The sequence below is a fragment of the Lissotriton vulgaris genome, chromosome 7 (assembly GCF_964263255.1).
Source record: "Lissotriton vulgaris chromosome 7, aLisVul1.2, whole genome shotgun sequence".
Taxonomy (NCBI): domain Eukaryota; kingdom Metazoa; phylum Chordata; class Amphibia; order Caudata; family Salamandridae; genus Lissotriton; species Lissotriton vulgaris.
Window position 1 is genome coordinate 1653499629 of NC_141695.1, and position 25010 is coordinate 1653524638.

General features: G+C 45.4%; 1 protein-coding gene across 1 annotated transcript in view; it reads right to left on the minus strand.

The window, feature by feature from the left end:
* LOC147706218 (androgen-induced gene 1 protein-like) overlaps positions 1-25010 on the minus strand; it is a 186514-nt gene that overhangs the window by 48261 nt on the left and 113243 nt on the right. The window contains exon 5 of the mRNA XM_086932645.1: positions 11378-11529. Within this exon, the coding sequence (XP_086788771.1) occupies positions 11378-11529 (152 nt within the window). The remainder of the gene's footprint in view (positions 1-11377; positions 11530-25010) is intronic.

The window sequence follows — 25010 nt, forward strand, 5'->3', positions numbered from 1 at the left end:
CTGCAAGTATGTATTATGTTGGTTTTAATAATGTATTGTACGTTTTAAAATGTTTGTTTTTTATTTTGTGATGTCTTTTATGGTTAATGTACCGAATAAAGACTTGTGTGAAAGAGAGTGTCGCAGAAGCTCCAATGTCTGATCAGCCGTTGAACGTGTGGGACGGCCAGCGTGACCATTACTGGGGGGTGATCTGATAGCGCTGCCGTGAGGATAACAGTAGAGATTGTGATGTCACAGACGACCTTCGAGCTTAAGAGGTAATACAGCCTGGCATATGCTTTGTGAGCATTAGAGTAGAAAGAGAACTCTCGTGTCTGAGGGTGTTGCTGTCTCCACAGGTCTGTTAGTCTGAGGTCGTGTAGCCTAGAGAACCCTGAGCGTGAGAGCACCAACATGGCCTGTGCGCTGTGCAGATCTGTCAAGATCCTTGTCGAATACTAAGTTAAGGTCCTCCCCAATCAGTATGTAGCACTCCTGAGTTGCTGTCGCCTCGTGTAGAAACCGTTCTTAGCCCTCATTAGGTGCATAGATAGATCCTATAATCAGCGTGTAATCCCCCAAACTAAATTGGTAAGTGAGCAGTCTACCTTTTATCTCAACCTCCTTCTGTAGCACTTTCCCCCAGGAAAGTTCTTGAAACCAAAAGTGCCACCCCTGCGGTCTTTGAGGATCTGGAGGAGACGAATTGTGTCGGAAAGGCGCGGGACCGGAGCCGATGACAGTCTTTGGGGAGCCCCAGTGCTCTCTAGGTAGGAAAGGATTAATCTACGTTTGACTGGGTTATTAAGCCCTCTCACATTAAGTGTGAGGATTCTGATTGAGGGCGGTGGCATCTAGGTCCCTGGGGTGAGAGTGTTGCGGATCTGGAGAGCTTGATGGGCATGAGCCCAGGCAAAACCTGCGGGGGGAGGACCTACAGTACTAGCGCGAAAACCTGGTAGGAGCTAAACCCCATGGACCGAGTGCCCCACCCGAAGAAAGGAAGTAACTGAAAGATTAAGCAAACAGAGAGGGGGAATAAAAGGCCGGCAGAGAATAAAAAGGAAAAAAAGGAACAAACGGGCGCCGAAGAAAGTCTGCCCTTCGGCCATCAGTCCGTCACCCAGAGGTGAGCAGAAATAAGGTCCACTGGGTTGTCATGTGGCCAAGAATGCCTGCGTCACCGGCTCCTCCTGTGGGATCGACCATCTGTGCCGCATTGTTCGACCGCACGGGGTTCGTCACCTCCCCGCCCTGCGCCCGGGCAAAGAGATCCTAGAGCGATTTCTCTCGGGTGGCTAATTTTTCTTTTTGCCCCGGATAGAGGTTATGCTCAGTCTACTCCGCCGATGCCAGTCACCAGGAGTCAGGCCCTCAATGGTGCGCGATGATGCAGCTTCACTTGGCGCAAGAGTCCCAGGCCCCTCCACTGGGATCCTGCCATGCAGAAGAGCACTCCAGTCGCCATGGGCCCCCTCCTGTGTGTGGTAATTTGCAGCGTCTGTCCTCAATCAGAAGAGCCTCTGACAGATCGCTTGGGGTGCTCACGCCAACTGTGCCACAGGCGTGACCAGGTCTCATCTCTATGCAGGCCAGGCGGGCCATCGTAATAAAGCCAGCAGCTTGTTTCCAAGCTAAGTCTGTACCTCCTGGGAGTGCGAGGGTGTATCAGGGCGGGGGAGATGATTGAATTTCCCCCACTGCGTAGAAGGGTGCGCAGTAGGGATCCACACTGCAGCAGACGGCCTCAGGGCGCCTTTGACGGCGCAGTGGAGGTCACTGCCAGCGCTACACAGTGAGATAGTGGAGCAGTATCGCCAGGACCGGCCCCTCGTCCACACCACTGTGGAGGGAGTCCGGTCCAAGGGCTCCCAGTAAGGCAAATCAAAGCAGGATACCTCGCCTGCGAGTTGCAGGGCAGAGCGGTCAGCAGGAGTCCAACGATAGGCCCAGAGGACTGAGGGTGCAGGCGAGGCCCGTGCGGCGTCGCAGAGGCCTCGTGTAAGTCGCAGTATTAACAATGCAAAGTCAGAGGTGGATCGGACTCACTGCGTCACCACTCTGGTGCTGCTCCGGTGGTCCACGGGTGAGGCCGGCTCCCGCAGGTCGACTCCACTCTCCGCTAGTCCCAGCATATGTGGGCGCTCTACGTCAGCCCGGCTTCCGAGCCGAGGGTCCGCCGCCCAATGCAAGATGGCGCCTCTAACTTCGGCGCCGGCGATTGCTACCCTCGGTGCTCCGTTGGCGGGTTCGGTGCTGCGGGGAGAGTCACTGGCTTCAGCCGGAGTTCACGGTGAGCCGGCACCGCTCGATGGTCAAAGATGCAGGGTTTCAGCTGCCTCCGCCACGGAAGCGCTGCTTGCCTCCTCCCACCACTGCTTTGCTGCCCAGGCCCGGCGGGTGAAGAAATTCACGGGGCACTGTCACAGAGCTCCGGAGCTGCTCCCAGGGTGGTGCAAAGGGAGCCGGGCTGGTGATGTTAGTTTCATGTCGCCTTCCATGCTGTACAGGGCCAGGGAGCCACTGCTGAAGATCGCTGGTCGGAGGAGAGGTGGCGAGACACGTCTTACCTCGCCGCCATCTTGCCTTGCCACCTTCTGTGCATATTTAAATGTTAAAAATAGAAATACACTTAAGTTCACTATGGGTCATAAGTATCAACCAATTTTGAGTTTTCAAAAGGATTTTTAATTGTATCAAACCCCATTTTGTGTTTCAGTAACCTGTGACCAAATCGCAAAATGGGTTTGCGATTTGGTATTTGGAAGAGGCGTGTTTAGGGCGTCCCTTCCAAATAGCAAATCCTAAGAGTATGTATGAATGTTTTGTGATTGTAAATACAGTCACAAAGATTCACATTTTACCACCTACTTCAAGTAGGTGGTAACCCAGTCACAAAAAGGATGGGGTCCCCCAAGGGACCCCTTCCCCTTTAGGAATGGTTGTAAAACCGCTTTTTAGGTCGAGGCCTCGTCCGCACTGCTGTAAGCAGTGGTGGGCGGAGCCGAAGATTTAATGATGTCTAGTATGGGGGCTTGAACCCGCCCCTCTTCTCCATTGGCTGGCCTCGTAAATGCTGGCCAGCCATTGGAGGAGAGGGGCGTCACTCGGTTCTAGCCCCGGCTTGAGCAGATTTGGGGGCGTTTTTCTCTCTTTTTAAGCCCCGCCCCTTTTCTAGTGGTGGGCGTTACACCCTCCCTCTCGCCGAGGTCCCAGTCAATTTCTCCTGTAATGTACCTTTTGCTACCTTGTGTATTTTTTTTGCTCACAGTTGTCACTTTTGCCTCATGTAACTTAACGTCTGCTTTTGTAATTTGTTCACTCGTAATCTTCTCATGTATCATTTTTGTTTCTATTGTGAAGCGCTGGATTTAGCAGTGTCACTGTTGTGTTATAGACTCGTCTGCAAATAATTGCTGTCTGCTGAGCTCGTCCAGTACTGCATCAATGATCTCTGATGATATTTTCTGCACGGCCCCTCAGTTCAGTGATGGCCCCCGGTGGCCGGGTCGGAACACGATTTGGGCTGGATTATGCTTCTACGCTGCTGGATTTGGGCTGTGCGAGAGCAGGCAATTGCGCAGATTCCAGATTGCGCATTGCCACGCCCCACTATACTCACACGGGTCGGCCTCACCCCACCACTGAGTGAGTCATGGTGACTGGTTTCGCTTCTGTTGTTGTGCGCCATGTGTTTACTTTCTTTTTCACTTTTTATACGAAAATTTACATGGCCAATGCTTGCCTTTTTCTCACTTCTGTTTTTGCCGTCAATGGGAGGGAGGAGGGGCCGGAGTACGGAGGTGGGAGGCGCACGGCAGGAGCTGTGGCTTCCTTGTCTTTGTTGTTGCTTCTGTTGTACACCATCTGTTTACTTTCTTTGCCACTTCGTATAAAAAAAATTGGCATAGCAAATGCTTGTTTTGTATGAGGTGCCTCCTTTTTTTTCTTTTCATATACAACCAATCGGAAACCGCTGTCTGTTACCCAATACGGAGCTAGCTCGAGTCTGAGAGTAAAGCCCTCGATTCTGCCTTGCATGTGTAATTTCCAGTGCTCTCTTATATTGGAGCGGAAGTATTTCGTTTTTCTTTTTCGTTTTCTCAGCCTATATCACCTCTTGTCCGCCGTGCTGAAAATGGCTTCAGGTAGTACATTACAAGCTAGAGTAGCTTATCTCCTGAGTGGACGCCACGGAAAACCCGCGCTCACTAGCACCAGAGAACTGGCGTTGGCTGATAAAGTGGCCAACAGGAAGGGGCTGCTGGGAGGTGAGTGAGTGGTTGTGCATATGTGGGGGAAATGGCCGCCTGGAAACGTAGCGCGTTAGCTAAAGGCAAGGGGTAAATCAAGTCACACTTGCAGGTGAGGGCGACACTGTCTGTGTTTTAAACTCACTTTTTATGAGATATAGTACCATTTTTTTATAGTCCAATTTTCATTTTTTTGAAGAATGCAGTTCTACCGCTTATATTTGTCCATCGGCCTCCCATTTAGTTGTTCCCCAAATCCTTTTTGTCTCGAGAAAGTGAGGTCATGTCGTCGTGGTTAGAGACGTAGTAAAGTGACAACTTGAAACCTGCGTTGAATGTGTGTGGGGTTCTGTCTGTGTGTGTGGGGTTCTGTCTGTGTGTGTGGGGTTCTGTCTGTGTGTGTGTGTGGTTCTGTCTGTGTGTGTGTGTGTGTGGTTCTCTCTGTGTGTAGGTGCATGTGGCTCTGTATGTTGCTCTGTGTGGGTGCAAATGCAATAGGTCTCGCATTTGCGAGAGATTAAGCTATTGGCATTGTAAATAACAATGCCATTTATTTATCTATTTTCAAAACCAACACATAAATAAAAATGTTGTCCATTACAATGCCAATAGCTCTAACTTTTGCAAAGGCGAGACTGTTGCATTGTAAATGCTTCTTAAGGGCAGGCAGTGGTCCCATGGACCACTGCCTGCTCTTAAAAAAAGAAAAGAAAACTTTTCATTTGTTTTTTTTAAATGCAACACGTTTTACTTTAAGGAAAACAAGCTGCATTTAAAAAAAAAAGATTGCTTTATTTAAAAGCAATTACAGACATGGTGGTCTGTTAACCACACCAGGCCACCATCCCCATGAGTTTAGCGATTCCTAAGAGGTTGGAAATTGCGATCTACCTCATCAATATTAATGAGGTAGGTCGATTTGCGACCCATAAGAAATCAGTATATGAAACTCATGAAGTTTCATATATTGGAAATAGCGATTACCTAATCGCGATTCTCAGGAAACCGCAATTACCAATTTTGATACACGTGGCCCTATATTTGTAACTTTAAAAAAACATTTTTGGTACTGCTGTACTCCGCACCTTTTTTTTTTACATAAATAGAAACTTATAAATATTTTCCCTACATATTACCACATATCTGACGCGGTAATAGGTAGGGGAAAAATAGCAAACTGTACTTAAAAACAAGGCTACCTTTAACTTTTGTAAAGGCGGTCATTAGCCAATCACCTAGGGGTCGATTCCGATTCGGGAAAAACTGCTCTGAATAGCCGTCGGAGCATTTTTTTACCAGTATGAATCGTACCTGCAACGTCCACCGTACATACGACGAAGTACGATTTGTATCAGGAGCTGGACTCCGTACGAATCATACAGAGACCGTACAAATCTAATCCCCGTACGAATCTCCCTCGGAACCCGCTGTATGCGACATCCGTACGGTTTGCGGCTGGTTTTTCCAACCCAGCAAGTACGATTCGTGTCGGGTACGCACCGTACAACGCTTATTACACGGGTGGCGAAAACATCCGGAGATGCAGAGTTCGCCTCGAAACAGGTACGGAACGCCCCCCCCTTCCCCGGTACGGTGCTTACACCCCATGATCGCAGGGGTATGGTGCGTACCCCTGCGATCATGGGGTGTACGCACCGTACCCCGCGATCATGGGGTGTACGCACTGTACCCCATGTTCGCTGGGTGTACGGTGCGATCATGGGTTGTAGGGGCCGTACGATGTGTATGTGATTGTGTGCTTTTCCATACGAATTGCCCCTACCTGACGTGAACCGTACGAATCGCGTCCTCATACCCCGGTCCGGATCGTACTCGTCGGGTCGTACGGCATGTTTACGATTCGTACGGAGAGGGCTCCGGATATGAATCGTACGGACGTTTTGTTTCCAGGATCGAAATCGACCCCTAATGTCTTGGAGTCGCTAAACCACTAGTTCACAAATACTGCTAATAATACTGCAAAATGTCATGAAAATACACCGACAGCAGATATCATGAAGTTAAAAAACCTTAGAACTTATAAAAAAACTTACCTGTAGAACTCAAAAGGATCATTAGTACAACATAATGTCTTATCCTGCCAAATTTCATGTAAATCCGTTCAACTGTTCTCGTGCTATGTGCATTACAAAAGTTTAAGTAAAATATATTGGTGGGAAAACATGTTTTGGGACCCCCCTTTTATCTTTGCAACCCTTGATCAATCACTGGGAAACCGCATCCTACGCCAATGTAGAAGGAAGAATGGGTCTGCAAGGTTTCATGGAGATTCGTAAAATGGGAGCAAAGTTATTATTGGTGAAAAAAATCAAAGGAATTCCTATTTCTGGAAACCTCAACTATAACTACTGTATATATTTATTTCTGGGGGTCCCTATAAAGGAGGGAGAGGGTGAGAGAGAGGGACAGAGAGAGACACCAATTATCAGCAATTTTGCATGGTAAATTACAACGATGTAATAAAATGCATTGTGAGGGTCAAGACGTCGTATTACATGCATTGTAAAATACCACGTGTTAAAGGCATGCGTGGTAATGTCAAACATACACGTGAACCACTGATGAAGTAATCCTTTAACAAACCTCTATTTGGATGTGGCCTAACGGCTAGGGCGGTAAATGTCGAAGCTGGGGAACTGGGTCCGAGTCTAGTCAGGGGCACTCACCATCTTGTGATTCTGGGCAAATCACTTAATTTTCCTGTGCCTAACAAAAAAAATGTGTTGGTCTGTAACACAACTGGTGCTCATGTAAAGCGCTCTGAAAACTTCGAGTCAAGTTTGCACTATATAATACTCCAAAAAGAACATACACTGGGTAAACCTCTGTATTAAATCCAACACCAATGCACCAAATAAAACCTAACAAACTATGACATACCAAAATCAATACTTGCTGTACTGGAAGAAATCTCTAACGCTGCCCTCAGACTAATAGCTGGGACTAAAATGATAGCACAATGAGAACCCTCCCCACCACTGCATGAAAGCCACTTTATGGCTGTATGCAACTTCATCCATTAGGCAGCTTCACCAAATACTGAATTTGAGGTTAAATCCATCACTCTGGCAACACAGGTACCAAAATTTTCCAAATCCATACTAGAGCTGTAATCTTATGGATAAATTGAATTCTCTCTCTTTGGACATCTCCCTTAATACCAGGCATTGCCCCCATCTGATTGACTCCAAAATACAATATGCCATTTTAGAACCATTTCAAGCACACATTGTCTTACCATGTCCATGCTTCCTCACTAAATTGGATAAGAGCCGGCTCGGAGTAGCAATATGCCAATTTGTAACTGGGCTATATCATTACAAGGTCTGTTTTCATCCGAACCTGCTTAAGTAACCAGTTTTTCTTCCATCTTGCAGTGCTATAGGCATAGAGTTCTGCCCTAAAAGTAATATTCTAGCCTAGATAGATCAAGTAAGGCATTGGACGTCCCAGATCGCTAGAATCCTAAGCAAGATATCACAAACAGATCTAAGAATAAAGGGACTTATTTAGAGGAATGAGGAAAGGGTACTCCACCTCAACTGTGAGGAAGTACCCCTTCCGCCGTACCGAAGGTCTGTCTGCCTCATTTAGAATCAGCGAACCTTCAGTATGTCAGTGGCAGAGACTATCCCTTCTCTGCCACTGACATACAAGTCAGACGGCGGAGTAAGCGCTGCCGGAGGTTGTCCCATTTGTCCACCCACCCTATTTAGTGGTCGAACAAATGACAAGTTTTGACTTTAAATTACAGCCATCCAAAACATAGTCGTAAGTTAAATTAAAACATTTCAATTACCCCCACTGCATGGGAAAAAAACGTCATTGTTAAGTGGGTCAGGAACCGAGGTGACCTCGTTTCCTGCCAATTTAACGGATGTCCCCAGTGGCAGCAGACATTTTCAAATTGGGAGTGTGGTTAATCCTTCAGGGCAACACATTAAGATACACTATTGCCTTGATGGAGTAAACACACTCTAAATCAGGCCCAAAGTATTGTAACATGCTGGATTTCTAGTAAATTGCTACGTTAATGACAATTCTTTTCTTGGTGTGAAGCTACGCTAGCCCCTTAACCGCATCGCTGCTGCGGCGATTTTTGCGCTGTGCGGCATTTTTTAAATTACCACGATACATGACGAGCTCAGCTCGTCATCAGCACACGCCACCCGTGGGTGATGACGAGCTGAGCTCGTCATCAGCATCGAAGGGATTAAGTGGCTCATGACTGCAGCAACAGGGTTTTCCTGTTTCGCAAAAATTGTCAATAATCCTAAATGAAACATAGATAAAAAAATATATTATTTCATAGGCAAGCTGTCCAGGAGATCCAGGCTTCTGGTAACCCGCTAATAACAAGCATTGGTAAAGCCAATACGTCTTGCCTATGGGAGAGCTATTGGTTTTGGCAATGGGTTTTGGCTAGTTGTACACCAGTGTGGCTGCTGTTCATCATGGCCAAAGGTTAGTGCCATGGAGTGGGGTAGATTTAGTAGGAAAGATAGGGGTAGAGTGGAGTGGGGAAGATTGGGGTAGAGTGGAGTGGGTGGACTAGGTTGGAGTGGAGTGGGTTGGGTATATTTGAGTGGAGCGGGGTAGATTGGAGTGGACTAGGTAGGGTAGATTGGATCGGAGTGGTGGGATCGACTTAGGTAGACTAAAGTGGGGTGGAGTAGGCTAGAGTGGGTGGATTGGTGAAGATTGGGGTAGACTGAGGTGAAGTGGGGTGGAGTGGGTTAGAATGGGGTGGAGTAAGGTAGATTGAGGTAGAGCGGAGTAGAGTGGAGTAGAGTGGGATGGAGTGGGGTAGATTGGGGTGGGGTGGAGTACATTGGGGAGGAGTGGGTTAGATTGGAGTGCAGTGGGGTAGATTGGAGTGGAGTGGGGTGGAATGGGTAGATTGGAGTGGATGGGTAGAGTGGAGCGGAGTGAGGTAGATTGGGATCGATTGGAGTGTGGTGGAGTTCCGTAAATTGGACTGGAGTGGGGTAGATTGGGGTAGAGGGGAGTAGATTGAGTGTAGTGGGATAAAGTTGAGTAGGGTGGAGTAGATTAGAGTTGAGCGGCATGGGGTAGATTGGAGTGGAGTGGACTGGGGTAGATTTTAGCGAAGTGGAGAGGGGTTGAGTGTGGTAGATTGAAGTGGAGAGGGTAGATTGGAGTTGAGTAAGTGGTGTGTAGTGGAAGGGCATAAAGTGGAGTGCCGAAAATTAGAGGGCTGTGTCGTGTAGTTCAGTAGATTCAAGTGGAATGGCGTGGGGTAGAATACAGCGGAGTAGGGTAGATTAGGGTAGAGTGGAGAGGGACGTAGAGTGGAATGGGTGTGTTGAGCAGTGATGTGCAGTGTTGTAGAATGGAGTGGCATGTCCTACAGTGGAGTGGAGTACAATGGAGTGGTGTGGCGTAGAGTGAAGGGGCACAGAGCGGAGTTGTGTGTTGTAATGTGGACTGTTGTAAAGTGGACTGTTGTAGTGTGGAGTATGCATGGTGTAGTAGTGCACTGCTATTACAGACAACACATTCTTTATTGAAATGAGCATTACAATCGCACCAATATAGTTTTACTGCACACAAACGATAATGTGTGCAAATGTCATCACCTAGTGTACTGATATGTTTTGATTGTATGCAAATATTTGTTTCCACCACACTTTAGAATTACACAAAAAATGTTTCATTTGTACTATCCTTATTCTGATGTATTCTGAAATATAGGCACAGTTCATTTTTGTTGTCTGCTAGAAAAAATTGCACCCAACAGCCTCTCCTCTCACGAGTAGCCAGCAGGATTGCAACATAAATGATTGATCTCATTCTGATCATCATCATCATCATTATCATATCTTTTTTTATTTCGGTTTATACACAATAAAAGAGCAGGCACAAATAGGTATCTCATTCTGAAAGCAGAGAAAAAAAGTAAATACCAAGCTACCTCGAAAGACAGAGTCCGACATTTGATCTCTTTCTTTGAATGCACATCAAATGTGACAAGATAATAAAAAGATTTAAAGATATGTTTACAGAAAGCCAGTATTCGGACTGATACAGTAAACAGGCGATGCTCCATGGGAGGGACGAACTCAAGCTGGACAGCCTAAAACAAATAAAGCCAGCTACTAGAAAGCAAGCAACTGTAAGTTACAACCCACAAAGCCAATGGTAAGCAATGGGCGAAATGAATCACAAGGAAAGTTTTTAAAATGCCCACAAGAAGTCGTTAGCAAACCAGAATGGTGACTAGGTGCTCAAATGGCTAAATTGGAATTGAGACAGTGCCACTAGCTCAGCTACTCCTCACCGAAGCGACATGTGGCCGGTTACATCTTTTCAAGCTGTGATCAGAACAGGGCAGATGTAACCTGACCTTACTGAACCAGCTTGAGTGGGAATATTATTAAAACTCTTCCACTTTAGAGTCAGAAAAGGACTGCAAATTGTGGTTCTTTTGTTGGAGTGATGTGTTCCCAAACTTCGAGCAAAAGATGTTTTGGAACCTTTTAATGATTCTTATGATAGTCAATGAGAGACAGTGCCCAGGTTAATTTTCTTAAAAGGTCCTCAGCCACAGTATTGTTAGTATGCTAGATAACCCAAGTTTTGTGAATCTGGTGTCACAAAACATATTTCGGGTGCAATTCCAACCCTAAAAGGGAAGCCTTTTAATAATATTCCTCCGTGTGATGGTTAATTAAGGTCTGATACCTTTGTTGTGTTATGGTGGCCTTACAAAGACATATGAAAGTTTTGTTTCACAAGTGACTTTATGTCATGCTTAATGCTTGACATCATGTTGGCTTTCCACTTAGGGGCCAGTGGAGCTTTCCAAGGACCCGAGTGATGGGAGTAAATGGGAGCGATGCAAGGCCACCTGAAGTACTAAGAGTGACTGACAAATCAAGGGTCCCACTGTAGAGTCCATTATAAATGAGCATAAATTAAAGGGTCTGAGAACATGGTTGAAAGCACATAAGGATCAATGGGTTAGAACAGAGGTTAATCAATTGTAACACTACTGCAGTGGATGTGGTGTAGTCATAAGGGCTGTTGAATGTGTACTACTATGACTTAAAACCTCTACACGGATACTTAAAAGTGTTAGTTGCATGACCACTACTTACCCCAGACTCGCTTTGTTAGAAGCTCTCCCAGGATGTAAAGAGGAGCCATGACCGCAATGGAAACTGCAAAAAAAACTGCCATTCCCACAGAGTCAAGCTTTTCCAAGATGGGGTACACCCAAATTCCGGCTGCGTAATTTATCCACAACAACCTACAAAAAACACAGTGATTTATTTTCAGCAGTACTCCAGTGAGCAAAATCTACGCATGTGGCATTTCCATCAGGTGAACATTTTGCATGAGTTAAGGATTCTGAAATGTGCATTTGCATGACTGAATAGTTTTCCCTCACTGGGGAGAACATTTTCTTTAGATGACAGTTCATTTACTTTAGCGTTTCACGGGAGTAGTTTCCATTTGGTTTGAGAGTAGGAAACTACCTAGACCTACCTACCTAACCTCTAGAAGTGTTGCCCAACTGCCCATGGAGTCATCGCTGACATTAGTTGCTCTAGATTAATCTGCCCTGCTGTTGGAGTATGCACTGTAGCTGTGCGGCTGCTGAAAACTGTAGACTGCTGAGCTGTGACTAAATTTATGCTTCACCACTATGTTCCAAGTACCCAAAATTGTAATTACTACTAATTGGAAAAAATGATAACATCCAATAAATTCCTAATCTGACCAGCCTTTATGCATATTGTTCCTTGGAAAGTTTTATGCAGATTTGTTGTTCTGACCAAAGTTATGAGCAGTGGCAAACAAGCATTGGCAAACAGACTTTAATGAGCTACTGCATGCAAACATTTTTCAATTCATACTCAGCCTTTGAACGCTGCAGAAGAGTAACTTCTCACAACATAGGTATTTATACAACAAAATGGAAGAGACCGCATCACCGCAGAAAGATTACCTAGGCTGCTAATAGTACATCAGCTGGAGAATTGATGTAATGGAAGACTGTATCACAAATACACAGGGCGTTAAAAACAAAGACAGCTGCAAAAAGCGAAGGCAGGCCGTCTGAAATGGCTTGCATTTCTTCCTTAGCCAGGATTATTTAGTGCCTGGTTAACACAGATATATTTCAACGCATACAGCCTATTTTAAGTCTACATTTCTAAAAGACTGTCTTTCAAATGCTGAATACTATTTTGAACAGATTGTCCGGCTCATCTTTTTCTTCCATATTGTAAAAGCTACCTTTGGAATATACAAAATAGATAGCACAATGAAGCTGATGTCAAAGTAGTTTAAAAAAAGTCTTAGTTCAAGTTGCACTTTAATATAACAATCAAGTGCCACATAATGCAATTTGCACTTTTTCAAGCACAACTCACACATCACTCTAATTGCAGCATTTTAATTAATTGAAGCATTAAGCACAGAATGAATACATCAACATCATTAAAACATACAATATATTATTTGAAGGTTTTACATTAAACAAACATGAAAATTATCCATTTTACATTATGACCACTGCAGTTCAATGATTTTTTTTACCTTTTAGGTCTAGCCTTGTAATACAAAAAAAGGTTATACATAACAAATTTGTATCTAGTGGGGTTTTGAGTCAGCCCTGTTCACTATTGGTATGTTCAACTACCATTCACATCTTTCTTGCACCTACCGCAGTTTAAAGCATGGGGCAATAGGTCAGCACTATTCAGCCATTAGTTCTTTTGAATTGTGAGTGAAAGCAAACTGGAGCACTTTGGTGCCAGGGTTGGTGAGACACTATTTTTTTCTTTCACACTTATCCTTTTTTATGTATATATTTAGTCAATTTTGAGTGTTTAGATTATGCCCTCAGAGTACAGTCACTGAAAGACAATACATTTTCTCTGTATTATATTTTCCTGTGCTGTGTGTTAAACAAAAAAAAAGTGTGCTACACTAATTTTAACTTTACTTGTACGCAGAAAGCATCTATAATCACATTTAAAAATTGTATGCAATAGATTGTGCCACTCAATTTTTTTAAATTTAAAAATGTTTTTGCAAGAATATACCTGCAACATTTAAGTGGTGGCATATTTTTTTTGTATTTGGATCATGCTTTTAATAAGAAATATGTAAAAATGCTTGCAAAAATAGTTTTTAGTCACAAGTGTGTCATACCTCACATTCTTTAGCACTTGATGTGTTGTATAAACAAACTCTTGCAATACTCAGGGACATCTCACTGCTATTGTTGACAGGTTTATAATCTACATGCTGTTCTTGGTTCGAAGTAATTTGCTTTATGAGCTTTTTTGTAAACTTCTGTTCCTTTGGTCCCCAGTTGAGGAGCGCTGCTGCAGGATGATCAGCAGGATGAATAAAACTGACAGCAAGGGTTCCATCTTGCTACTACCCTAGGACTCAGAAGTACCCCGATTTTTTGTTTTGTTAGAATCTGTTTATCGAAAAAGTTGTTCTTTACGTTCCATTGTGCATACTGCGTACTGAGGATCAACAGCCTGGCCGCTTATTGTACTGCAGAATACAGAAAAGTGAGTCAAACAACGAGAATAGCGCAGTGGCCAGACTACATGCTCTGTGTAGATTCAACTTGGTAATAAAAGGGCTCTATCAGTCCAACTCATCAAGGTATACGCAAAATCTAGGTGCAGCGGTAGCATATATGTCAACCAGAAATAATCTGAAGTACACCACAATGCACCAATGTGACAGTCCCAATAGGGAGCTGTTATAAACAGTCTGATATACAGATCAATAGCTTAAAAAACATTCAACAATGACAAACTAAAATTTGAAAACATTCCAGACCGCGCTGTTGTATAAACCATGTCCAGAGAGTGCATCCTCTACCATCCAACAAACGCTGTAGGGGAATATCCAGCATCAAAACACATTGAAACACATAGATACATTGTACAGGTAAGGGGTCTGTTTCTGCAGTGGCGTCTGCGCTGACCAAGGGTTTAATGTGTGCAATTAGTCTGTAAATCAGTGAAGATTGTGTCACAATATGTAGAAATAGGGTATTTGTGCAACCCGAATGTGTCTTCCCTATGAAGAGCTGTATTTTCAGACTGCTCCCAGGTAATCATTGAGTGCTTCCAGGCTGTGAACGTGGGGGTATGAGGGACTTCCATCATTGGGTAATAAGTTGTTTAGCCACCACAAACCCTAATTCTAGGAATCGGGAAGTTACCTATGTTTTTTGCATCTGCGGTACAAAATCAGGAGATATATCTTCCATTTCTGTAGCTCTGGATGTTTGGTGCAAGTGGAAATCGTGTAGGTGATATTGTGCCAATAAGTATGTAAGTGAGGGCAAGCCCAAAGCATGTGCAGTAGATCATCGTTTATGCATCTGCAATGCAGACAAGCCTTGTCATCGCTACGATAAAAACAATTAATATTGGCAGGGGTGAGAAGCTCTGTGTATTATATAAAATTGTATATGTTTAAATTTAGTATTACGCGCACATGTTTGGGACCCTCTAGCAATCAATCAAGGCAACTTGCATCTAGATGATCCTCACGATACTGCTGCCAATATTCTCTGCTCCAACCTTCAAGCGCTGGACCTTCATCAAAAGGGCTTTCATGTAACGCACAATAGAGGTCATCTTCTCGACCACATCTATAGCAATATTGATGATTTTATGGTTGAGCCCTCTATTCCATTACCTTGGACTGACCATTTTTTGATACCTTTTATTTGGCGTACAAATTCCTCCCCCTCCACTCACTGCCTTGCTAAACACCGAGGTAGGAAATGGTCCTCACTCCCCCTCCCTGTATGGGAAGACGCCTTGGCTAGAGATCCACCTAGAAAGGCACTGAATGCCAACACAGCAGCCAACAACTTCAATGGTTGGATCTCTTCTACACTTGACATGGTCCTTCCCGTACAAACTAATAACCTCACGAAAAGACCCAAAGCTGCCCCTTGGTTCACACCCACTCTTAAAACTATAAAATTAGTCTGTCGGAAACATGAGAGAGCCTGGAGACAGGACTATTCCCAACTTAGGAAGGATGAATATCGAGCTACCATTAGGCTTTATAAACAGGAGATAAAGGCGGCACAGGCTTCCTTTTACGGTAGCAAAATCAATGCAGCCGCCAACGCCCCAAGGAAAATTTTTAAAATTGTTAAATCCCTCATCTCACCCCCTGTGGAATGCCCTTCTGCTGATGGTGCCCAAAATCGTTGCAATGATTTGGCTGATTTTTTTTCTCGAAAAATTCAGACTATATACTCCTCATTCAAGGATGTTAACAATGATTTGGAACTCCCCGCCTCCACAACCTCTGATGCCTCTGTCCCTTGTAGGCTTGACATAATTCCTCTCTTAGACACTCTGGTCTTAGATAAACTTACTTTCAAAATTACTTCCGGATCTCCTAACGATCCAGCACCCCCCCAGACTCTCATTAGGGCTATGGACGTGATTCGCCCGGTCATATTGGACGTTCTCAACACTTCCATCTCCTCTAAATCCGTACCCCCTTTATGGAAGTGCGCGATGGTGAGGGCCCTGTTGAAGAAGCCAATCTTGACCAGAACAACTTGGCGAATTACCGTCCTATTTCCTTGCTCCCTTGGCTGAGCAAACTGCTTGAGAGGCACGTAAATAACATCTTGATGGACTATTTGGAGTCAAATAGTCTATTACGTGCCTCTCAGACAGGGTTCCGTCCTTTACATGGGACTGAAACCGCTCTCCTAGCGGTAACGGAAGAAGCAAGAGCAGTGTTGGACCAGGGCGGAAAAGTCGCCATTATCCTATTAGATCTTAGCGCCGCGTTCGACACGGTTAACCATGTCACGCTGTTACAACGACTAGCGGACATGGGCGTGTCGGGCGCGGCCCTGGAATGGCTGACATCTTTCCTGGCTGACCGTTTCTTCCAGGTTTTTGAGGGTGAGGCAGTGTCCCCTAAACACCCACTCAGGTGTGGGGTTCCTCAGGGCTCCTCCCTGAGCCCCACCCTGTTCAACGCTTACATGGAACCCCTAGACAGGATAGTCCAGCCCTTCGGTGTGCGTATGGTCACCTACGCGGACGATACCCAACTGGTGGTCTCACTAGACCACGCGGAGGGATCGTCCCACACCTTAGGCCCCTGTCTGGAGGCTGTTGCCAGATGGATGCAATCCTCCTGTTTAAAACTCAACGGGGAGAAGACAGATGTCATCTTATTGGGTAATCCTTCTCCCTCTGTCTTTGCATCCATCTGGCCACCATGTCTGGGCCTGCCCCCCGTTCCCAAGTCCCAAATAAAAAGCCTGGGGATTTGGTTCGATACAGCCTTGAACTTCTCGGTCCAAGCCACAAAGACCGCGGCTACCTGTTTTGGGTTGATGAGGATGTTGCGGAAGGTGCTCCCCCTGCTTCCATTCCAGGCTAGGAGGATCCTGGTCCAGGCCCTTATTCTATCTCGCCTGGACTACGGGAACGCCCTCTATATGGGAGCCCCTTCCTTTGTCACCCAGAAGCTCCAAGTCACCCAAAACAGTGCGGCCCGCTTACTCTACAATCTTCCTCGCTGGCAGTCAGCAAGAAATGCCCTAAGGGAGCTTCACTGGCTCCCTATTGAGGCTAGAGTACAATTCAAGGCCATGTGTATTTTACACAAAGCATTTCATCGCACAGGCCCTGCAATCTTACAGTCCTTGGTCACTCCCTATGTCCCCTCCCGCTCCCTCCGTTCCTGTACCCTCCAGCTGGCTACTTCCTTCAGAGTTAGGAAATCCCGTTGGGGAGGCCGCTCCTTTTCATATACTGCGTCCAGGCTCTGGAACGCCCTCCCTTTACCCCTCCGGAGAACGACTAATCATCTCTCTTTCAGGAAAGCTCTAAAAACTCACTTGTATGCTAAATCCTGCTGATCTGCCCTGAGCCCGCGCTAGTAAGTTTTCAGTCACAAGCGCTACGAGGCCTCCGGGTAGTTAGCGCTATACAAGTGCAGTTTCATTTCATTTCATTTCATTTCATTTGTAAAGTGTGCTACTCACCCATGAGGGTCTCAAGCAGCTGGGGGGCGGGGGGCTGCTGCCACTGCTCGAACAGCCAGGTCTTGAGTAGCCTCCTTAAGGTAAGTAGGTCTTCGGTCAGTCGTAGAAGGGTTGGGATGGTGTTCCCATCCTTGGCGGTGACGTAGGAGAATGATCTGCTGCCGGTGGTCGCTCTCCGGATGTGGGGGAAGGTGGCGAGGGAAAGGTCGGTGGAGCTGAGCTGGCGGTTCGGGGTGTAGAAGGTGAGACGTTTGTTGAGGTATGCTGGTCCGGTGTTGTGGAGTACTTTGTGTGCGTGGGTGAGGAGCTCAAACATGATCCTCTTGTTGACGGGAAGCCAGTGCAGGTCTCTCAGGTGGGGTGTGATGTGGCTGTGGCGAGGATCAGGCGTACGGAGGCGTTCTGTATGTGTTGCAGTCATTTCAGGAGTTTGGCCAGGGCTTCCGCGTAGAGGGTGTTTCAGTAGTCAAGTCTGCTGCTGATGAGGGCCTGGGTGACCATTCTTCTAGTGTCGGTGGGGATCCACCTGTAGATCTTTCGGAGCATGCAGAGGGTATTGAAACAGGAGGATGAGACGGCGTTGACTTGCTTGGTCATGGAGAGTGTTGAGTCGAGGATGAATCCCAGGTTGCGTGGGTGTTGGTGCTGTTCCCAGGGCGGTCGGCCACCAGGAGTCGTCCCAGGCAGAGGGGGTGGAGCCGAGAATGAGGACCTCTGTCTTGTTCGAGTTCAGCTTCAGGCGGCTGTTCTTCATCCATTCGGCGACGGCTTTCATTCCTTCGTGGAGGTTGGTCTTGGCGGTGAGAGGGTCCTTGGTGAGCGAGAGAATCAGTTGTGTGTCGTCGGCGTAAGAGATGATGTTGAGGGTGTGCAATCTGGCGACGTGGGCGAGCGGGCCATGTAGATGTTGAACAATGTCGGGCTGAGGGAGGATCCTCGGGGTACGCCGCAGATGATCTTGGGGGCTTCAGATCGGAAGGGAGGTGGACGCACTGCGTTCTGCCGGAGAGGAAGGAGGTGGTCCAGTCCGGTGCTTTGCCTCGGATTCCTGCGTCGGGGAGGAGAGTGCGTATGGTACGGTGGCAGACTGTCGAAAGCGGCTGATAGGTCCAGGAGGATGAGGGCCGCGGTCTTGAAGTTGTCCAGCAGGGCCCTGATGTCATTGGTGGCGTCGATGAGGGCAGTTTCAGGGCTGTAGTTGCTGCGGAACCCGGACAGGGACGGGTCCAGGATGTTTTTCTCCTCAAGCTAGTGGGTCAGCTGTTTGTTGACAGTTTTCTCGATGACCTTCGCCGTAAACGGAAGCAGGGAGATGGGCCAGAAGTTCTTGAGGTCCTTGGGGTTTGCTTTGGGTTTCTTGAGCAGGGCGTTGATCTTGGCGTTCTTCCAGCTCTCCGGGAAGGTAGCGGTCTCGAAGGAGATGTTGATGGCCTTGCAGCGGTGGGGTGCGATGGTGGCCCTGCCTTTGTTGAAGATGTGGTGAGGGCACGGGTCTGATGGGGAGCCAGAGTGGATGGTGACAACACACAACTGATTCTCTCGCTCACCAAGGACCCTCTCACCGCCAAAACCAACCTCCACGAAGGAATGAAAGCCGTCGCCGAATGGATGAAGAACAGCCGCCTGAAGCTGAACTCGAACAAGACAGCGGTCCTCATCCTCGGCTCCACCCCCTCTGCCTGGGACAAATCCTGGTGGCCGACCGCCCTGGGAGCAGCACCAACACCCACGCAACCTGGGATTCATCCTCGACTCAACACTCTCCATGACCAAGCAAGTCAAACAGTCTCATCCTCCTGTTCCAACACCCTCCGCATGCTCCGAAAGATCTACAGGTAGATCCCCACCGACATTAGAAGAATGGTCACCCAGACCCTCGTCAGCAGCAGACTGGACTACTGAAACACCCTCTACGCGGGAGCCCTGGCCAAACTGCTGAAATGCATGCAACACATACAGAACGCCTCCGCACGCCTGATCCTCGCCACAGCCACATCACACCCCCTGAGAGACCTGCACTGGCTTCCCGTCAACAAGAGGATCACATTCGAGCTCCTCACCCACGCACACAAAGTACTCCACAACACCGGACCAGCATACCTCAACAAACGACTCACCTTCTACACCCCGAACCGCCAGCTCAGCTCCACCGACCTCGCCCTCGCCACCTTCCCCCACATCCGGAGAGCGGCCACCAGCGGCAGATCATTCTCCTACGTCACCGCCAAGGCCGGGAACACCCTCCCAACCCTCCTACGGCTGACCGAAGACCTACTTACCTTAAGGAGGCTACTCAAGACCTGGCTGTTTGAGCAGTGGCAGCAGCCCCCCCCCAGCTGTTTGAGACCCTCACGGGTGAGTAGCGCACTTTACAAATGCCTTGATTGATTGCTAGAGGGTCCCAAACATGTGTGCGTAATACCAAATTTAAACTTATCCAATTTTATATAATACACAGAGCTTCTCACCCCGGCCAATATTAATTGTTATTATCGTAGCGATGACAATGCTTGTCTGCATTGCAGATGCATAAACGCTGATCTACTGCACATGCTTTGGGCTTGCCCTCACTTAGATACTTATTGGCATAATATCACCTCCACCATTTCCACTTGCACCAAACATCCAGAGCTACATAAATGGAAGATATGTCTCCTGATTTTGTACCGCAGATGCAAAAAATATAGGTAACTTCCCGATTCCTAGAATTAGGGTTTGTGGTGGCTAAACAACTTATTACCCGACGATGGAAGTCCGTCATACCCCCACTTTCACAGCCTGGAAGCACTCAATGATTACCTGGGAGCAGTCTGAAAATACCGCTCTACATAGGGAAGACACATTCGGGTTGCACAAATACCCTATTTCTACATATTAGGACACAATCTTCACTGATTTACAGACTAATTGCACACATTAAACCCTTGGTCAGCGCAGACGCCACTGCAGAAACAGACCCCCTAACTGTACAACGTAACTATATGTTTCAATGTGTTTTGATGCTGGATATTCCCCTACAGCGTTTGTTGGATGGTAGAGGATGCGCTCTGTGGACATGGTTTATACAACAGCGCGGTCTGGAAAGTTTTCAAATTTTAGTTTGTCATTGTTGAATGTTTTTTAAGCTATTGATCTGTATATCACACTGTTTATAACGGTTCCCTATGGGGACTGTCACATTGGTGCATTGTGGTGTACTTCAGATTATTTCCGGTTGACATATATGCTACCGCTGCACCTAGATTTTGCGTATACCTTGATATGTGGGACTGATAGAGCCCTTTTATTACCAAGTTGAATCTACACAGAGCATGCAGGCTGGCTACTGCGCTAATCTGGTTGTTTGACGCACTTTTCTGTATGTAATAAGCGGCCAGACTGTTGGTCATCAGTTAACTATATGCACAATGGAACGTAAAGAACAACATTTTCATTAAACAGATTCAAACAAAACAAAACATCAGGGTACTTCTGAGTCCTAGGTTGGTAGCAAGATGCAGGGTACCCTTGCTGTCAGTTTTTTTCATCCTGCTGGTCATCCATGTATAGCGAAAGAGTTATCTTTTAAGTATAACAGAGATTCAGCAGCTCTCCTCAACTGGGAACCACAGGAACATAAGTAAAAAAAAAAAAGCTCATAAAGCAAATTACTTCAAACCAAGAACGGCATGTAGATTATAAACCTGTCAACAATAGCAGTGAGATGTCTCTGAGTATTGCAAGAGTCTGTTTATACAACACATCAAGCGCTAAAGAATGTGAGGGATGACACATTTGTGACTAAAAACTATTTGTGCAAGCATTTTTAAATATTTTTTATTACAAGTATGAGCTATATAAAAGAAAATATGCCACCACTTAAATGTTGCAGGTATATTCTTGCAAAAACATTTTTAAAACAAAAATAAAAAGAGTCGAACAGTGTATTGCATACAATTTTTAAATAAGATTATAAATGCTTTCTGCATACAAGTGCAGGTAAAACTGGCGTAGAACACTTTCGTTTTAGTTTTAACGCACAGTACAGGAAAATGTAATGCAGACAAAATGTATTATGTCTTTCAGTGACTGTACTCTGAGGGCATAATTTAAACACACAAAATTGACTAAATAGAGACATAAAAAAGGATAAAGTGTGGAAAGAAAAAAATATTGTCTCACCAATCCTGGCACCGAAGTGCTCCAGTTTGCTGTCACTCACAGTGCAGAAGAGCTTATGGCTGAATAGGGCTGACCTATTGACCCATGCTTTATTCTGCGGTAGCCACAAGAAAAATGTTAATGGTACTTGAACATACCAATAGTGAACAGAGCGGACTCAAAATCCCACTATATACGCATTACCTTTCTTTTATTACAAGGCTAGACCTAAAAGGCAAAAAAAAAAAAAAGAAAAAACACTGAACTGCAGTGGCCATAATGTAAAATGGATTATTTTCATGTTTTTGAATGTAAAACCTTCAAATAATATATTGTGAGTGTTAATGATGTTGACGTATTCATTTTGTACTTGTTGCTTCAATTACTTAAATGCATACAAACCAATAACAATCGAATAATAATACCATTAGAGCAGAGGCACAACATGTGTCTGCCCAAACAAGTGAAGAGATAAACTCAACAAGAACTTATCCGAAGTAGAGCTGAAGGGGTTGGGGGGATAAGCAGCCAGTAGATGTACACCCTATATATTGCAAAGGGATACTCAGGACCCCATGTCTGCTACAAACCTGTGGCACTATTTGGGATCCATCTACAGATGCTGAATAGCCATGGCCAAACCTGGATCAGGTGACAGTTCCCAGAAGTAATGCCCAAATTCTCCCATAGAGCAAATCTAAGCATAGTGCACACCATTAGGGGCAAACAGGTCAAATCGTGCATCATAACCATAAGGAAATTGCTAGGTGTTCGCTGATGGCATTAACAATCATCAGATGATGTAATCGGACATTTGCGGTGTGACCTGCGGAAGATGGAAGAGTACGTCCCAGAGGGCCATGTGGTTGAAGATCCGTCATCACTGAATGATTGGACTGCCTCTACATCTGGCACTGAGTTTTGGTCAAGTTCACCTATGTCTGCAGCAGTTTGTAAGGCCTTTAGTCGTTCCTGTATAACTTGCTCTAAATTCGGCATATCTTTTTGTTGGATTTTGCATTGCATAGGCCGTCTCCTGTTGTGGCTATGCTTCGGCATCCTGACGCAGAGATTAGTAGTAAAGTCTGAAGATCAACCAGTTGCAGGATGTCCCACCGCCTCCAACATATCACAGGTATCCTCAGATGAGTTGAAAAAATGTGTCTAGCCTTCTGCTACTATTCTCAGATGCGCTCAAAAAAGGAGACCATACCGAATATCAAGTTCCCGTAGATGTTGCATCACTGCGAGGAAGGAGCTGCGCTGTCTCTGCACTTCCACAGTGTAATCCAGGAAAAACATTATCTTGGCATTATCGACCTTGATCTCCTGTGGTTTGTGGGCTTCACGCAACATAGCGTCTCTGACTCTATAATACAGCACACAGAACAAGAATGGTCTGGGAGCAGATACCGGGACGTTTGGCTTGCAGGGACACGGTGCGCTTGCTCCGCAAAAGAACTGTGAGAAGGTATCCTGGGGCAACAGTTGCCTCATCTAGTGTTCAACAATTCCGACAGCATCCGATCCCTCCTTTCTCTCTGGCAATCCTACCACTCGTATATTGTTGCCTCTTTAGCAGCCCTCTACGTCCTCTGCCCGACACTCCAGGATATGTACACACTCCGAAGGTTGTCGTATCGAGGAGCCCAGGTCTCTGGTTTTCGGTGCAATGTCCGCTATGGTTAGTTCAGCAGTCTCTGAAGTATCCTGATGTGCTATGAATTGTTTGTAAACATGTCATTGGCATGTGATGTATGTTTAACCCCTTGCGTGCTTCTGTCAATCAACGGCCATCGCATGCACTACCGTCGTAGTGCTGAGCACATCCGTTGGCGGATCCGGCCCCGCCCACTCCGCTAATTGCTGCGCGGTTAAGTTTAATAAGAAGAACAAGACTCAACATAAGAATCATTTTACAGTAAACTAATGTAACCTGGGAGGTTTGAGGTCTGTAATGAAATGTTCAAGATTGTACTGCCATGGAGGATGGACACTGCTCGTTCCTTGTTTGGATATGGAAATGATTTGCTTTGAATGGGGCTAATACGCTACCAACTTAATAAACAATATTTGCAAAAGTGATCATTGACATAGTAGTTGATATTGGCAGTCGACAAGTCAATGGCGAAAAAGATGAGAATGGAAGACCTACTCCAAACTGCAGAGCAAAGATTGATCACTTGTTTGTTAGGCTCTGAGCAGCAGGCGCAATAGTTAAGCTGAAGATTAGATAAGATCAAAAGCAAGAAATTGGAGATAAGTACATAACAGCACTTTCAGTATGAAGCAGCTTGTATGGAAAACTAAAGCCGATATTGACAGGAATTTCATTTGAACTAAATTTGACCTTTCTTGTAATACGAAAACAGAGGATAACGACTAAATCAAGGCTATCTTTCTTGACTACCTTAAAGATATATATATGAAGACCGTCAGCGGTACCAGATGCGAGCAGCAGAATAGATAGCTTAAACCCACCTCAGCTGAACTTTGAGCAACAAGCAGCAGATAAAAGATCTTATTTTTATTGTTCAGGTCAAGGAAGTCATCAAGAAACTGAAAAATTGGACGATGGCTGGCCCAGATGGTCTTCCCTCAGATCTACTGAAATATCTGATGGATGTAATTGCACCAAAAAATGACATTCTTCGGGAGGGGTAATACTGGTTTCTTGATCCTAAGCCACCATAACCCTGATTCTCAAGCTTCACAAGGATCCAAACAGATGCGAGAGGAACAGGCTCTTATAATTACTTAACACGTTATTCAGGCATTCTAAGCCAAGAGTATTAAGGAGCTGGTAAAATCACCCATGAATAATAATCAAAAAGGATTTATTACACCTAGGCAAGTAAGTGAACTTGCATACAGGATGACTGAGTGAATTGATTGAACTCAAGTAAATCCATCCCTGTTTAAATCTAAGGATTTATTACACCTAGGCAAGTAAGTGAACTTGCATACAGGATGATTGAGTGAATTGATAAGTAAATTAATCCCTGTGGAAATCTATACTTTAAACGCTGTGAAAGCATTTGACTTGACTGAATTGGACATTTCTTTGGGCTGGACCAATACATTTTGTTTTAGGGATAAAATAAAGCAACACAGATGATTAACTCTCCATATGCTTATATCTGTATGTACAGGCATCTGACTGACATATTTTAAACCCCCCAAAAAACAAGGCAAGTGTATCCCCTCTTCCAGGATTATTTCAACCTCCATACTGAGACCTATCCCAGAAGATCTGAAAAGACACAAAGATTATCTCATTTAGTTGCCTAGGATGTGGAAGCAAATTTACTCTGATGGCCATTAAACTTTTACTTTACACCTGTCATCCTCAAAAGACCATTTTACTTTTTAATAAGATAGCTGATGGATTTGGCAGATTCTTAGATTATAAACTAAACTAAAATAAATCTGAAGTAATGGTCTGGAATAGCGAATATTCTTTATGTTACACGGTTAAACACATAAAATATATAAGTATTCATGTCACAAGGCAACTGAGTACTATACTCTCACAGATTCTGATTTAGGGTTTGGCAGAAGGGTTACCCTGT